The 16401-nt window shown below is 39.8% G+C and overlaps 1 protein-coding gene across 8 annotated transcripts in view; it reads left to right on the forward strand.

Annotated features, from left to right (window-relative positions):
- USP32 (ubiquitin specific peptidase 32) overlaps positions 1 to 16401 on the forward strand; it is a 152215-nt gene that overhangs the window by 67353 nt on the left and 68461 nt on the right. For all 8 annotated transcript variants that reach the window (XM_038375649.2, XM_038375648.2, XM_043499259.1 and 5 more), the window contains one exon: positions 12440 to 12599. In XM_038375649.2, coding sequence (XP_038231577.1) covers positions 12440 to 12599 — 160 coding nt within the window. The remainder of the gene's footprint in view (positions 1 to 12439; positions 12600 to 16401) is intronic.

A 16401-nucleotide genomic window follows, 5' to 3' on the forward strand; every position in this document is an offset into this window, starting at 1 on the left:
TAAATACAGTATATATTCCAAGCTTTAAAAGTTGTATATCCACATATGCAGCTGCCATTGATAGGAGCGGACAGGTCTATATGGAGCAGACAGGTCCTATGCAGTTGCCATGATCATACAGCACTTACACACACACTTAACTTTACATGTGTGTTTGCAAGATCAATACTTGTGGTTAAAACCATGCTGTCAACTATAGTTTAAACACAGATGATGTTAATGGGGGTTTCCTTGTCCAGTGTGTACAGGGATTATTTTCTTTGAGTTCAGTGGTATAATCTGACTCACAAAGAAGTTGAGGGAAGCTCTACTTAGCAGTGTTTTTTCTGTTTAAAAATGGTGGTTTCAGATAGTACTCTGTTTCCTTCTCAGAGACTAAGAACAACCGTGTTGGCAAGACTTTAGTATAAAGATTTGTCTGTTGCATCACTGAGTCAGAAAGTGGTCCGGCTAGCACACTCATTAGCCTAAATAGAGCGATCGCATCTGAAAAGAAAGAAGGGTATTGATCTTCATCTGGTGGCTGACCACTGGAATATTATGGGGGAAATAAGATTTTTATTTAAAAGAATAGTGGAGCACACCATTGCTGACATTGGTTTTAGATCAAAATTGGGTTTGCATCAAAAGAAAATTAAATTCCCAGCATTATTACACGGTGTACTATTGAATTACCGGATGAGGTAACATCTCTCCAGTTTTTTCAAGAGGTGGTGTGAAGTCATTTTAAAAAACAAGTTGTTTGAGTTTGTTTGGCATATATGCAAGCGGAATTTCTAGTGTTTGTAGATTTATACATGAAGGTGGGAATAAACAGCAGGTAATTCTGATGTAGGTTACTAACTATTACCTTATAAATCTCATGTGTTTTACATTTAGATTATGTATGTTAACACTGAACTTTTTAATGTAGTACACTAAAATGTGTTGTCTTTTACACTCCAGATTGATACAAATATTTAACCCTTATGTTCAAGAATACAGCAAATTAAACTTCTTTTCATTAAAACCAGTGGGAGAAAGTCAAGACACATTTTCTTTCATATATAAGAATTAGGTTTTAATGTGTTTTGCCCTTTTGTTTCTGATACAGTGTAAATCAAAACAGATAATTCTGTTTGAAAGTTGATGGAAAGCACTCTGTTTCAAAGCATCACAGTCCATTGAAAGGTGCTTTTCCAAAAGCAAATTGATTTCAATTGTCTTTGTGAAGCTTTCTAAGCTTTCTAAGTCCCATTGCTAGGTGTACCTTCTTCCTTTACAAACCTTTCTATGCTAGCTGTAGAAATGAGCAAACAATTGAAAAAGCAACCTTTTAAAAATAAAAATTGAAAATGTAGTCAGATTTTTTTTTTCCCAAATAAGTTATTTTGAATTTTTAATTCAAGAAGTGGCACAGACAGTACAGCAGAAGATGTTTGGCTGACAAGTCATCCAGCAATCACCACAGCAAAGAATTCTTTAACTCAGTCAACTCCGTGAAATAGTTTGCTGATGAAAAATTCAGAAATGGAAAAATAAAAAGGATTCTAAGACTGCTTGGAGGGGAAATGCACTCTTCTCTTTGACTGGCTGATAAGACATGTTCCTAGACAGATGAAAATCATACTTTTTTTAGTATTTGCTTCTCCTTCATTGCTTGAAAAATTCATTCCTTCCCTCTATATCCAGACAAGGAAATGAAGTCACTACTGAGTCACAAAAGGCCTTTTGCTTGCAGGTGAGAGACCTGTGCGCTCTTAACAAATATCAGGTCAGTCTTAAGTTTGTAGCGTAAAAACTTTATAGAGCATAACATCTGGATTCTAACAGAAATCCAGTGTCTTACTAGATCAAGATTAAATTGCAATAACCTCCCTCCTTAACATTCCTTAAAATAGGGAACTGGGAATTATCACTGTTGTGGTCATTCCCAGTTCAGCCACTGACTTATTGGGTGATCTGAGTTAGGCAATTCTTTTAACCTTTCTATACCTCATTTTACCCAACATTTAAATGAGTACAACATATATCCACCACTCAAGTGGTTTGAGAGGCTTAATATTTGTAAAGCAAACTGAGATTCTCACAAAATGGGTGTCTGTAGAGGAAAATATTAACCTATATTTCTCCATGTCTGGTAACCTATGTCATCCAGTTTTTTTTATTTAGTTGCATTGCTGTCAACTGTTCGGTATCAGAAGATTTCAGACTAGTGAAGCTTAGTCAACTTTTCACATTTCACTGAAAACTGATTTGTATTTTACCCAATGAGAGAAGACTGTCTTGTGGCTGTCTGACTTTATTAAAGAGAGTGCTTCTGGAGTCCCGGAAGGAAACTGTAGTTGTGGACTGAGTGTCCCTCAACTGATCTGGCAATGATATTATGTTGACTTTATACTTAATTAATAAGCTCTTCATTCTTGGCAGAAGCCACACATTATATGTACACTGCAAAGAAGGACCAGTCTGGTATTCACTACTATATAGTATGATGAAGTATATGCTAAATTTAATTTAATAGTGTCCAGGATACTTTATGAAAATATTTTAGGAGGAGAAGAATCTATCTGACTTGATACAGTTTTTAGGTCTTACAAAAATGTCTTTTATTAATCTTCTTTTGAAATAGAAAAAGGAAATCATAACCTTCTCAACTGGATTTACTGGTCTGTTAATCAGACTTGGTCAATTTGGTTTCACACTTTGGATATTAAGAAAGTTTTATGTTTCTGCTGTGGGTCTTCCTTCCCAATGTAAGGCAGATGGATTTACTCTTTTGAGGATGATGTTTATAGGGAGCTTTATTCTTTTCTGCAGAATTCTAGCATGTGCTTAACTAGAAATATAAACTTGAAAAAGTATACCTGTTTTTTTATCCTATTTCAGAGACACAGAAAACAAATTAATCAATTGTATTGCTATAGATTTTTAAGTATTTTGGACTAAATTCTAACAAGTCTCTATAGCAAGTGCTGTTATTTGCTTGAAATTTTTTTTTTTCCTGTTCCAAATCTTTCTGTGCATACAACGTCCTTATCTCTTTAATGGGAAGTTCTGCACCATATAGAATCTAACGTGAATACTATGCATCTTAGTCTCCCTCATACCAAGCAACTAATCTGATTTCTTTAACCATTGAGAAAGGAAAATAAAAAATGGTAATCAAGAACTCACTTCCAAACCAAACTTAATATGAAAGTGTAAAATTCCATAATACATTACATTTGTGTGCTCTGCTGGTTTGGACTTTGATTAGCAACAGACTTTATTTTGCTTAACTTGGACTGCATCTTACTCACGGACTTTAAGGCCAGAAAGGACCATCATTACCATATAGTCTGACATCTTGCACGTTGCAGGCCACAGAACCTCACCCACCCACTCTTGTAATAGGCCCGTAACCTCTGGCCTCAAATCTTGATGTAAAGATTTCAAGTTGTAGAGAACCATTTACTCTAGTTCAAACCAGCAAGCAACCCAGGCCTCCCACTGCAGAGGAAGGCAAAAAACAACAAAACAAAACCAGGGGTCTGCAAATATGACATGGGGGGAAATTTCTTCCTGACACCAAGTATAGTGATCAGTTAGACCCAGAGTATGTGGGCAAGACCCACCAGCCAGAAACCTGGAAAAGAATTGTCTTCAGTATTCAGGACCCTCCCCAAGTAGTGTCCCATCTCCGGCTTTTGAAGATACTTACCAATAGCAATCACAGATGAGCCACATGCTATTGCTGGCAACCTTGTCATACCATCCTCTCCATAAGTATCAAGGTCAGTCTTGAAACAAGTTAGGTTGTCCCCCCCCCCCCCCCTTCCCTTTGAAGGCTGTTCCAGAACTTCACTCCTCTGATGGTTAGAAACAGTCTTATAATTTCAAGCCTAAACTTGTTGATGGCCGGTTTATGCCAGCATTGGCCCTTAACTTAAATAACTCCTCTCCCTCTCGGGTGTTTATCCCTATGATTTATTTATAAAGAGCAATCATATTTCCCTTCAGCCTTCATTTTGTTAGGCTAAACAAGCCAAGCTCCTTAAGTGTCCTCTCAGAAGGTAAGTTCTACATTCCTCTGATCATTCTGGTAACATTCTCTGCATCTATTCCATTCTGAATTCATCTTTCTTAATCATGGGAGACCAAAATTGCGCATAGTATTCCAGATGAGGTCTCACCAGTGCCTTGCATAATGGTGGTAATGCTTCCCTATCTCTACTGGAAATTCCTCACCTGATGCATCCAAGGATTGCATTAGCCTTTTTTGTGGCCACATCACATTGGCAACTTGTAGTCATTCTGTGGCCAAGCCATATACGCAGGTCTTTCTCCTCTGTTGTTTCCACCTGATAATTCCCCAGTTTATAGCAAAAATTCGTGTTAATCCCTAAATGCATGATCTGGCATTTTGCACTATTAAATTTCACCTCCTTTCCATTACTCCAGTTTTCAAGGTCATCCAAATTTGTCTTGTGTGATATTCGGATCCTCTTCCATATTGATAGTACCTCCCAACTCTTTGTCATCTGCATATTTTATTAACCATGCTCCCACTTTTTATATCAAGGTCATTAATGAAAATATGAACTAAGATTGGCCCCAAGACCGAGCCTTGAGGAACTCCACCAGTAACCCCCTCCAACTAGTCATCTTTGAGTATAGCCTGTTGTAATCTCCCCTTTAACCAGTTCCTTGCCCACCTTTTGATTCTCGTATGAATTCCCATCTTTTTCAATTTAGTAATTTCCCATGTGGAACTGTATCAAATGTTTTACTGAAATCCGGTAGATTAGGTCTACCGCATTTCCTTGGTCCCAGAAAAATAGATCAGGTTGGTCTGTTATGATCTGCCTTTTGTAAAACCGTGTTGTATTTTATTCCAGTTACCATTTATCTCCATATCTTTAATTACTGTCTCTTTCAAAATTTGTTCTAAAACCTTGTATGCAGTTAAGGTCAAACTAACAGGCCTGCACTTTCCCAGATCACTCTTTTTCCTTTCTTAAATATAGGTACTATATTTGCAATCTTCTAGTCATAGTGTAGAATGTCTGAGTTTACAGATTCATTAAAAATCCTTGCTATGGGGATTGTGTGTGCCAGTTCTTTTAATGTTCTTGGATGAAGATTCCCCTGACCCCCCAATTTGATCTCATTAAACTGTTTTTGTTTGGCTTTCACCTCAGATGTGGTAATTTCTACTTGCATATCCTCATTCCCATTAGCTATCCTGTCACTGTCCCCTGTCTCTCTGGTTGGTTGGTTGGTTGTTAAAAACTGAGACACAGTTTAGGTGTTGGGCCATATCTAGATTCTTTAATCTCCACCCCATCCTTAGTACTTAGGGTCCCACTTTTTCTTTCTTTTTGTGTATATAGCTAAAGAACCTTTTACCATTGGTTTTAATTTCCTTTGCAAGTTCTTCGCTTGGATTTGCTTTGCTTGGGTTTTGGCAGTTCTCACTTTTTCTCCCTGCATTTTTGGAGCTCCAAGAGAGAGCTTTCCTTGCTGATTCATTCCTTGTAGGTTTTCTACTCTTTCTCAATAACTTGTATGAGATACTTTTGTTCATCCAGATTGGCCTGCAACCTTTCCCTATGAAGTTTTTTCCCCTTGGAATGCAGGCTCTAAATAGTTTCTGCAACTTTGACTTAAAGTAATTCCAAGCTTCCTCCACGTTCAGATTCTTGTGTTCTTCAGTCCAGTCCACTTCCCTAACTCATTCCTTTAATTGTTAAGTTTGCCCTTTTGAAATCAGTCTTGACTTTATAATATTATGTCACTCCATGTGATAATGGTTAAAAGTGTTTAATACTCTCTTCACATATCAAGATAAGAAACAAATCCAGTGAATTGCCTGTTCTGTTTTGGATTTCAGTTGGATAAAAGGTAGTTGGGAGACGGTCTTCATTTCTTCTGTGGGAAAGTGTCATATATAGTGAATGTTAATCTTTTTTTTTTTAAATGCTGTTAGGAAAGCGAGTAGAGTTATTTGAATTAAGTGTTATCAAATTGTTCTATTGATAGTATGGAAAAACTGACCATCTTTGATACTGAGTTAAGTCATGTTCATATATTTTATTCTAAATACACACTTGGGCCAGACCATTGTTTGATTTTCTACTATAATCAACTAGTATGTTCGCTTGACAAAGAGTATTATGTTTGCATCTTGAGGTGTGCCTTGTGTAATAGAGATTTGCAGTGTGTGTCTGGTGGGAGTGGGGATCGGAAGAAAACTAGGAAGAACCTGCTCTTTTTCCAAATGGGCATGATGTTTTATAGCTCCATTAAAAATTCAGGAAAAAAACTTACTACCATTTTAATAACTTCTGAATAAAACGTTGTATTAGCAGACTATCCATAATGCTGCACACTTAATTATGATGTTTGTACAACTTTGCACGTGAAGTACAGACTTTTAGGGGTAAATTTTCAGCGTAATGCCCAAGGATTTAATGATACACCTATTAAAATAAGCTACATGGAGAAATCATTCATTGCGCTAAATCTGTGTTCTCTGTTGTGATGCCTTTCCTAGCAGGGGTGAGGAAAAACTGACCACCTGATGCCCAAAAGGGAAGGACTGATTTGTCCCTCTAGATGCCAATCAGTGAATTCTGTAGTTTTGAATATAATAAAACCTCTTGTAAAGCAAAGGACCTGTTATGCTAAAAATAGTTGTAGAGAGTTTCATAGACTACTGCACATGATTTATCATAGATTGAAAAACATTGAAATGAGAGGTTTCAGAGTAGCAGCCGTGTTAGTCTGTATTCGCAAAAAGAAAAGGAGTACTTGTGGCACCTTAGAGAATAACAAATTTATTAGAGCATAAGCTTTCGTGAGCTACAGCTCACTTCACCGGATGCATTCAGTGGAAAATACAGTGGGGAGATTTATAGAGATCTATAGAGAACATGTAAACAATGGGTGTTACCAGACACACGCTAACCAGAGTGATCACTTAAGGTGAGCTATTACCAGCAAAAGAACGGGGGCTTTTGTAGTGATAATCAAGGTGCGCCAGCAGTTGACAAGACGGTCTGAGGAACAGTCGGGGGTGGGGGCAATGCCCTGGGGAATAAATATGAAGAAATAGTTTTCTTTGTGTAATGACCCATCCAATCCCAGTCTCTATTTAAGCCTAAGTTAATTGTATCCAGTTTGCAAATTAATTCCAATTCAGCAGTCTCTTGTTCGAATCTGTTTTTGAAGTTTTTTTGTTGAAGAATTGCATCATGTGCCAGCAACGCCCCTCTGCCATGTACATTGGTCAAACTGGACAGTCTCTACGAAAAAGAATAAATGGATACATCAGACATCAAGAATTATAACATTCAAAAACCAGTTGGAGAACACTTCAATCTCTTTGGTCACTCGATTACAGACCTAAAAGTTGCAATTCTTCAACAAAGAAAACTTCACAAACAGACTCCAACGAGAGAGAGAGAGAGAGAGAGAGACAGAGAGAGCTCACCTTAAGTGATCACTCTGGTTGCAGTGTGTCTGGTAACACCCATTGTTTACATGTTCTCTGTGTATATAAATCTCCCCACAGTATTTTCCACTGAATGCATCCGTGAAGTGAGCTGTAGCTCACGAAATCTTATGCTCAAATAAATTTGTTGGTCTCTAAGGTGCCACAAGTACTCGTTTTTATTGAAATGAGAGCTCAGAAAGGATGCATAGTTTCAAATGTACAAAATACTATTTAAAAATGTCTATCAAAATTTTACTATTTGGATTTACAAGCTTTTCTCCATTTATTCTGTTTGAGAGGGAAAAATATAAAATGGAATTCTACTGACATAACTAAGATTGCACAGGGTGTAACTCTTGCACAATTTGGTCCTGCATCCAGTGATGTGTGTTAAAAACTAACTTAATATTTATCAAGTAGGCATATTTAATTCTAGAACATAGTCTTGTTTCATTTCCACTTCATTCTGTTTCAGTTTGTGCATTTTATCTAGGCACAGTGAGGAATTACCGATTTACACATAAAGGGAAAATTGAGGTAGCCAGACTCAAGGAACATAGCTGAGGAAATCTACATAATGCATATGAAATATTTTCTTATTACGTCTGAACTACAGAAACGATGCAGACAAACTTGAATTTTTTTGCACAGTTCTGTACTGAAACAATAGTACAGTGTGTAGCAATTTCAAATAGCATTTATTTTAAAAACATGCAGGTATTCTTAAAGGGATCTTTCACTTTTCTAAAATTTCTTTCCAATTTTCCAAATTAACTAAAGGTGTGAATGTGAAGTGGATTAGTTAAACTGCATTAAACCCCACGCTGAACATCCTTATTTAGCATTTAATGGCCTTAATTTGTTTTAGATTAATTGACTTTGTACTGCATGTATAATACGGGAGGGGTGTAGAAGAGGATCCCAAAAAGATTTGAGGGCTCGAGAAAATGTCTTACTCTGAAAGACACAAAGAGCTCTACCTGATTAGTTCATCAGAAAAGATTGAGAAGTGCATTGATTACATTGTATTACCTTTATGGGGAGAAAATACCAGGTACTAAAGAGAAAAGGCGTACTTGTGGCACCTTAGAGACTAACAAATTTATTAGAGCATAAGCTTTCGTGAGCTACAACTCAGTTTATCGGATGCATTTGGTGGAAAATACAGTGGGGAGATTTATATACACACACAGAGAACATGAAACAATCGGTTTTAGCATACACACTGTAAGGAGAGTGATCACTTAAGATGAGCCATCACCAGCAGCGGGGGGTGGGGGGGAAGGAGGAAAACCTTTCATGGTGACAAGCAAGGTAGGCCATTTCCAGCAGTTAACAAGAAAATCTGAGGAACAGTGGGGGGTGGGGTGGGGGGGAGAAATACCATGGGGAAATAGTTTTACTTTGTGTAATGACTCATCCATTCCCAGTCTTGATTCAAGCCTAAGTTAATTGTATCCAGTTTGCAAATTAATTCCAATTCAGCAGTCTCTCGTTGGAGTCTGTTTTTGAAGCTTTTTTGTTGAAGGATAGCCACCCTCAGGTCTGTAATCAAGTGACGGGAGAGATTGAAGTGCTCTCCGACTAGTTTTTGAATGTTATATTCTTGACATCTCAAGGGCTTCTTTTCCATGGGTCCAGATGATGAAGATGTCATCAGTGTAGTGCAAGTAGAGTAGGGGCATTAGGGGATGAGAGCTGAGGAAGCGTTGTTCTAAGTCAACCATAAAAATGTTGACATACTGTGGGGCCATGCGGGTACCCATCGCAGTGCCGCTGATTTGAAGGTATACATTGTCCCCAAATGTGAAATAGTTATGGGTGAGGACAAAGTCACAAAGTTCAGCCACCAGGTTAGCCGTGATATTATCGGGGATACTGTTCCTGACAGCTTGTAGTCCATCTTTGTGTGGAATGTTGGTGTAGAGGCTTCTACATCCATAGTGGCTAGGATGGTGTTTTTAGGAAGATCACCAATGCATTGTAGTTTCCTCAGGAAGTCAGTGGTGTCTCGAAGATAGCTAGGAGTCTGGACCCATGGAAAAGAAGCCCTTGAGGAATTCCACCATGATTTCAACAATTTCTATCCCACCATCAACCTCAGCCTGGACCAGTCCACACAAGAGATCCACTTCCTGGACACTATGGTGCTAATACGCGATGGTCACATAAACACCACCCTATATCGGAAACCTACTGACCGCTATTCCTACCTACATGCCTCTAGCTTTCATCCAGATCATACCACATGATCCATTGTCTACAGCCAAGCTCTACGATATAACCGCATTTGCTCCAATCCCTCAGACAGAGACAAACACCTACAAGATCTCTATCATGCATTCTTACAACTACAATACCCACCTGCTGAAGTGAAGAAACAGATTGACAGAGCCAGAAGAGTACCCAGAAGTCACCTACTACAGGAGAGGCCCAACAAAGAAAATGACAGAACGCCACTAGCCATCACCTTCAGCCCCCAACTAAAACCTCTCCAACAATCTACAACCTATCCTGAAGGACGACCCATCACTCTCACAGATCTTGGGAGACAGGCCAGTCCTTCCTTACAGACAGCCCCACAACCTGAAGCAAATACTCACCAGCAACCACACACCACACAACAGAACCACTAACCCAGGAACCTATCCTTGCAGCAAAGCCTGTTGCCAACTGTGTCCACATATCATTCAGGGGACACCATCATAGAGCCTAATCACATCAGCCACAATATCAGAGGCTCGTTCACCTGCGCATCCAGCAATGTGATATGCCATCATGTGCCAGCAATGCCCCTCTGCCATGTACATTGGTCAAACTGGACAGTCTCTACGTAAAAGAATAAATGGACACAAATCAGACGTCAAGAATTATAACATTCAAAAACCAGTCGGAGAACACTTCAATCTCTCCGGTCACTCGATTACAGACCTGAGGGTGGCTATCCTTCAACAAAAAAAACTTCAAAAACAGATTCCAACAAGAGACTACTGAATTGGAATTAATTTGCAAACTGGATACAATTAACTTAGGCTTGAATCGAGACTGGGAATGGATGAGTCATTACACAAAGTAAAACTATTTCCCCATGTTATTTCTCCCCCCCACCCCACCCCCCACTGTTCCTCAGATGTTCTTGTTAACTGCTGGAAATGGCCTACCTTGCTTGTCACCATGAAAGGTTTTCCTCCTTTTCCCCCGCCCTGCTGCTGGTGATGACTCCTCTTAAGTGATCACTCTCCTTACAGCGTGTATGCTAAAACCCATTGTTTCATGTTCTCTGTGTGTGTATATAAATCTCCCCACTGTATTTTCCACCAAATGCATCCGATGAAGTGAGCTGTAGCTCACGAAAGCTTATGCTCAAATAAATTTGTTAGTCTCCAAGGTGCCACAAGTACTCCTTTTCTTTTTGCGAATACAGACTAACACGGCTTCTACTCTGAAACCAGGTACTAAAGCGTTCTGTAATCTATCAGCAAAAGATACAACAAGAACCAGTGGCTGGAATTTTAAACCAGAGAAACATAGATCAGAAATTAGGTATACATTTTTAACAATGAGGGTGATTAACCATTGGGACAAACTACCAAAGGAAGTGGTGGATTTGATGTCTTCAGATCAAAACTGGATGCCTTTCTGGAAGATATGCTTCAGTTAAACACAAGTTATTGGGCTCAGTACAGATGTAACTGAAATTTTAATGTCCTGTTATATGCAGGAGGTTGGAATAGAAGATGTATTTGTCCTTTAAACTCTGAGTCTGATAATCCTAAAACTCACCTGGAAACGTTGTCTTCCTTGGCAGATCTCTTGCCAGTGCTGTAAATATATATAAAAATAAAGTATACATCCGTGAAGGTCTTGGATTGACAGATAAGATTTTGATGATAGACACCCTGACTGTATGAGTGGCACTCCATAATGAATAGAAGTGCTTTAAGCAGCAGCATGTTTAGAATTTTTATATGTTGCGAAGCTTACTAAGAGTCATAACAGACACAAAAACTTGCCTGCTTAAAAACATTGATAGTGTGCAGCCCGCAGAAACTATTTACAGCTAAATCTCCTTTCTCGCTATTTCTGAATTTATCATAATAGCAGAGAAACCGTTTAATTATGTTGTCAGTGAACCACTTATTAATATTTTTAGCCTTTCAGATAAGGAACCTAAGACCTGGCCTGCTTGTGGTCATTAAGGATTCCAAGGAACTCTTGCAAATTAGGGGAGTCAGCTTAGAGGTCTTAACCAGATTCCAGCTTGGTTAGTGACGTTCTGCCTGCCTCAGTCTTCCCTGCAGTTTCAATGACAGTATTTTTCTTCATTTTGTACCCTAAACTATTTGTAGTGTTGATACTTTATATTACCCAGCTGCTGTGTTTCACTCTAACATGGTTGCACTTCAGTGATGGATGAAATCTTCATTGGGTGTGACTTGTATATTGATTTATACATATATTGCAAACATTTTGGAATCAATGGGGTCAATAGCTGTTGCATAAATCTGATGTGCTGGTTACAGTGACATCGATAAACTTCAGTAGACTTATTAGTATTTGTCAGTTTTCTACTAATAAAGGGCTTCAGACACTTTCACTGCATAGATATAACAGGAAATTTTTTGTGCTCTTATAGCGCACTCAGGGTTTTATCAGCTACCATAAAAATACATTAAAGTTGATTTAAAAAAAAGAACCTTGTGAGTGGTAGGAAAGTATTATCGTGTTTGTGACTTTACCAAGGCCACACTGAGTCAGTAGCAGAGCTGAAATGGAACCCAGGGCTCTTATTTCTCAGTCTCATGGTGGATTTCAGGGCAATGTGGAAGAATTGACATGGTCTCATGGACATTGTTTCAGCACTTGTTTTGAGAGGAGGTTGCTACGCCCTCTCATTCATACAGCTTGATATTTCATATTTACTGTTGCTCCAGGAGAAGAGGAGAATGACTTACTCAGTTTTCCTTCCTTTTATTGTAGGGTGAAAAGGTAAACTATGAAAAGTTCAAGAATTGGTTATTGCAGAACAAAGATGCTTTCACGTTCTCTCGTTGGCTGCTATCTGGAGGAGTGTATGTTACACTCACCGATGATAGTGACACCCCTACCTTCTATCAAACTCTGGCCGGAGTCACACACTGTAAGTAATTGGTATTTCTTGCTGCATAAATGGATATCTTTCTTATAGATCTGGCCTTTGCTAACCTGAGTTCCTAAAACTTTTGCCTCTCTATGTGGTCATTCAACAAATCGCTACGGCTCTGTTAAGTTAAGCTACATACAGTTCCTGTTGAGGAATGTTGTTTGTTGCGCATCCTAAAAAAAATAAATAGTTTTTTAGGGGAAACATACTGAGGTCACAAGACTTGTTTTAATGGATGTCAGTGAAGTATGTTTTTTTTTTTAAATGTTATAATGTGCCAAATGGAAAATATATTTTCCATGTATCTTCCTTTTTCTAATGAACTTAAACAAAGTCTTATTAATTTGATTCCCTTTTATGTGCACCAAGAATCACAAATATTGGCACAGATCTATAAATAGTGTTTTATAAACGTCATAGGTATCTCTTAACTTTTGCATTTCTTGGTGCAGTGAACAATGTTTTAGCTTTATTTTATAGTCCTAGATATAAACTAAACGGAGTGAAACCCAGTCTGTACTTGCATGTAGGAAAGATCGCCAAAGAAATGTAGATGGAACTCTTTTTTTTTCTGAGTCCATCCTGAAGTAATACTAGGGGCCATTTTGATGATATGAAGTGCTGTTTTTCAGATTGGATGTCAAATCAGGGCCTGATTAGTTTACATTATGCTTACCCAAAATTTCTCTTAGTTTCAATTGAATTTATTCTTCTACTTCTAAAAACTGCATGTATTACGGCTACCTCTAGAGCCACATTTAAGTGGTAGATAAATAATCCTTGTGTAAAGTTTTCAAAGGACTTGGGTATCATTTAGGAGAGGAAGGATAATCTTGGATCAAGCTGCTGCCGAATATCTTAACCACATCTGGTTTATTTTGCTGTTCTGCCACATACTTCATGTGTGACCTTGAGCAAGTCATTTAATCTCTGTGCCTCAGTACCTCAGCTGTAAAATTATAGATAGTCTGTTTACTTAGGTTTTAACGTAACTCCCATAAAAGCTCCTATTCTGAGCTCTAGATGCCCTTGGCATGAATTGAAAATACAGTACATTGCTTTGATTGTTAATGATTATCCGGTGGCATGTTTTCTCCTCAAATGCATACAACTGCGAGGCACCGGCATCTAGTACAAACATTTACGTTGTATTAATGACTAGAGATCTCAACTGAGATTGGGGTTCCAGAAGCCACTAAGAGTTTATAGTCCGAACAGGAAAGATACACAAAGGGTGGGAGAGGAAACAGAGGCACATAGGAGAAATGACTTGGCTAAGGTCACATGGAATGTCAGCCGTGGAAGAGCTGAATAGATCTCCTGAGTTCCAATCCCGTGCCCTATCCATTGAATCATACTACTTCTCCGACCCAAATCAAAATGTACTTTCCACACAGTATCCAAAGAAAACTTCATTTCTAAACTTCTCAATATTCCCCCCCAAACATCTACACCAGATAGTTTCACTTCCAGGACATGTTGCAGACCAAGGTAGGGGAGGGGATGTGAGGATAATAATGTACTTGTTCTATATCAAAGGGTGTTCATAGGATACAGTAGTGTTCGTGGGATGTTCAGATAATATGGTTGTGTGAGGGAATAAATAACTTTGTGAGTTCTTCAGGATCAGTATTCCCCATTAAAAAATTAAATGGAATGAGGCGGCTAATACTGTTTGTGTATTTATCTTTGCATCTTGAAGAAGCCAGGTAGTTTTGTTTATACCAGGTCTTGTGAAAATTATGTGGAATGTGCTGGAGGAGATTGTAAATTGTATTAAGCAAAGATGTGTGGAAGGTAGCCCCTTCTGGCAGTTTGTGAGTGAGCAGTCAACCCAGTCACAGGCTCTTAAAAATCCAAGTTATGTCCGCTTCCCTTAAACTAAATACCTGCCACCAGATTTGTGAACTCTGGCACTTACACTTCTTCCAGTAGAATATGTGCCTTCATGAATTGTAACCAATGCCCTGTGTGGTCTGAGGATGCTGGAACTAAATGCAGCTTTGTATTATACTTAGCTGTGTGCGTACCAAGTACACTGGAGGCGGAGAACTCTGCTTATCAGTACCCTCTGGTGCAGTGTTTGTGCCCTGTGGCCCTTGCCCCTTCCCTGGCCACATAAGAGTGGTGCTGGTCCAAGCTCTTTGGTTCCTTCTCACTGCCCATGGCTAGGGTCATGGCTTTGTCTCAGTTTCTGAGATATGTTTCCTTGTATGTAATAGGTAGTAGCACCTTAGGTTAAGTTTCTTATTTAGCATAGTATTAATTTGAGTAGTTGGCTGTGCTGTATGATGCTCTCACCAGGGTTCAAGCTTGTCCATTGTGTGGGGTGGCCAGCCCTAACAGTGATCTCCACATGATGTGCTTGTTGTATCTCAGCGAAGAACACATAGAAAGTGGTAGTTCATCTGCTGGTGGTTCACAAAGAGAACTCAAGTGACAAGGGACTTGTGGCTGAAGCAGCACCTGCTGGAGCAGGAGGCCCTCATCTGACTGGCAGTCCGCTTTGGATCTGGCAAGTGATGCCACTCTGTGCTCAGACTCTGGCATTTCCCCCAGGAGGAAGAGGGGTCGTTCTCCCTCTTCTGATACAGTGAGGAAGAGGTCACATAAAATGAATCAGGACCATTCCAGGAATCGGGGAGGCTCCTACTCATCTTCCAAGAGGAGTGCTAATTGGCACCATATTTCTCTGGCACGTGGAATGGAGCATGTCCGTCTAACTGTTCCCCTGTACCACTCAAGTCCGGTTCCAGCCATAGGACATCCATTCGGTCTGGTGCCAAAGTCATCAATACCAGCACTAGCAGTCTCAACGCTGGCAGCATACCCAGTCGCATTAGACCTGTTGCATCTCAGTACTAGACTCTCCACTGGTTCCAGAGTTCATTGGTGCCATAGCTTCTACTGCCTCACCCTCCGTTGTGCCCTTGGCATCTTATGGCTGCATCGCAGAGCTACAGGGATTGTCAGCACCACAGCTCGTACTGTTCGGGCCTGAAATGGTGGAGTTGAGGTGAATGCTAGCCCCCCTCTACGTTGGTGCATCCTCTGGAACCGTCATTGTTTTGGCGGCAGATCCCTTCATCAAGTTTGGTAGTCCCCTTAGCCTCAGTACCGGAGCTTTTCCCAGAACTGGGTGGGAGAGTCTCTCATTTGGTACTGCCAGTGCCAAGCCCCCATTCCTCTTCAGCACCAGTGTCTTCCCTGTATTTGGTGTCAGATGAGTCTGTTTGTTTGTCCCATTGGGGTTGGAGCCGCTATGTCACTAGAGAGCCTCTGGGATTCCTCAAGATCCGTGTTGGGGTCATCTTCCCCTTCGACATCCAGATGGGCACCAGAGATCTCCATCAGATCCCTTTGGTATTGAGTATAGATATCTGTCCTACAGTCGCGACAAGGGCTCTTGGCCAGGTATCTACTGTCCCCTAATGCCTTATCCTTATGCCCAGTGGCCTCCTTGGAATCCTTGTGATGCTCCCTGGTTCCTGAAGTCCCATTCCTTGACCTGTTCCAGAGCAAGATCACCGGTCCTGATGGTGGCTCCCACTCCCAAACTATCTCAGCTGCAAGTGACCATTAAGCCCATTCCCCCAGGAACCTCCAGGGCTTTTCCAACCACATCCTGTGGTGCAAGAATAGTACCTATTCCTATTCCTGGCTCAAGAAACCATCTCCTTACCCTTCCTGGACAGCTCTGCCATGCTGAAATCTTCTTCTCCCTTGATGCCTGAGTACTTTAAAATGTATCAGGACCTCCTGAAGCATATGGCTGCTATCATCCCATTCATAGGAAGTC

The sequence above is a fragment of the Dermochelys coriacea genome, chromosome 17 (assembly GCF_009764565.3).
Source record: "Dermochelys coriacea isolate rDerCor1 chromosome 17, rDerCor1.pri.v4, whole genome shotgun sequence".
In the NCBI taxonomy this organism is placed as follows: Eukaryota; Metazoa; Chordata; order Testudines; family Dermochelyidae; genus Dermochelys; species Dermochelys coriacea.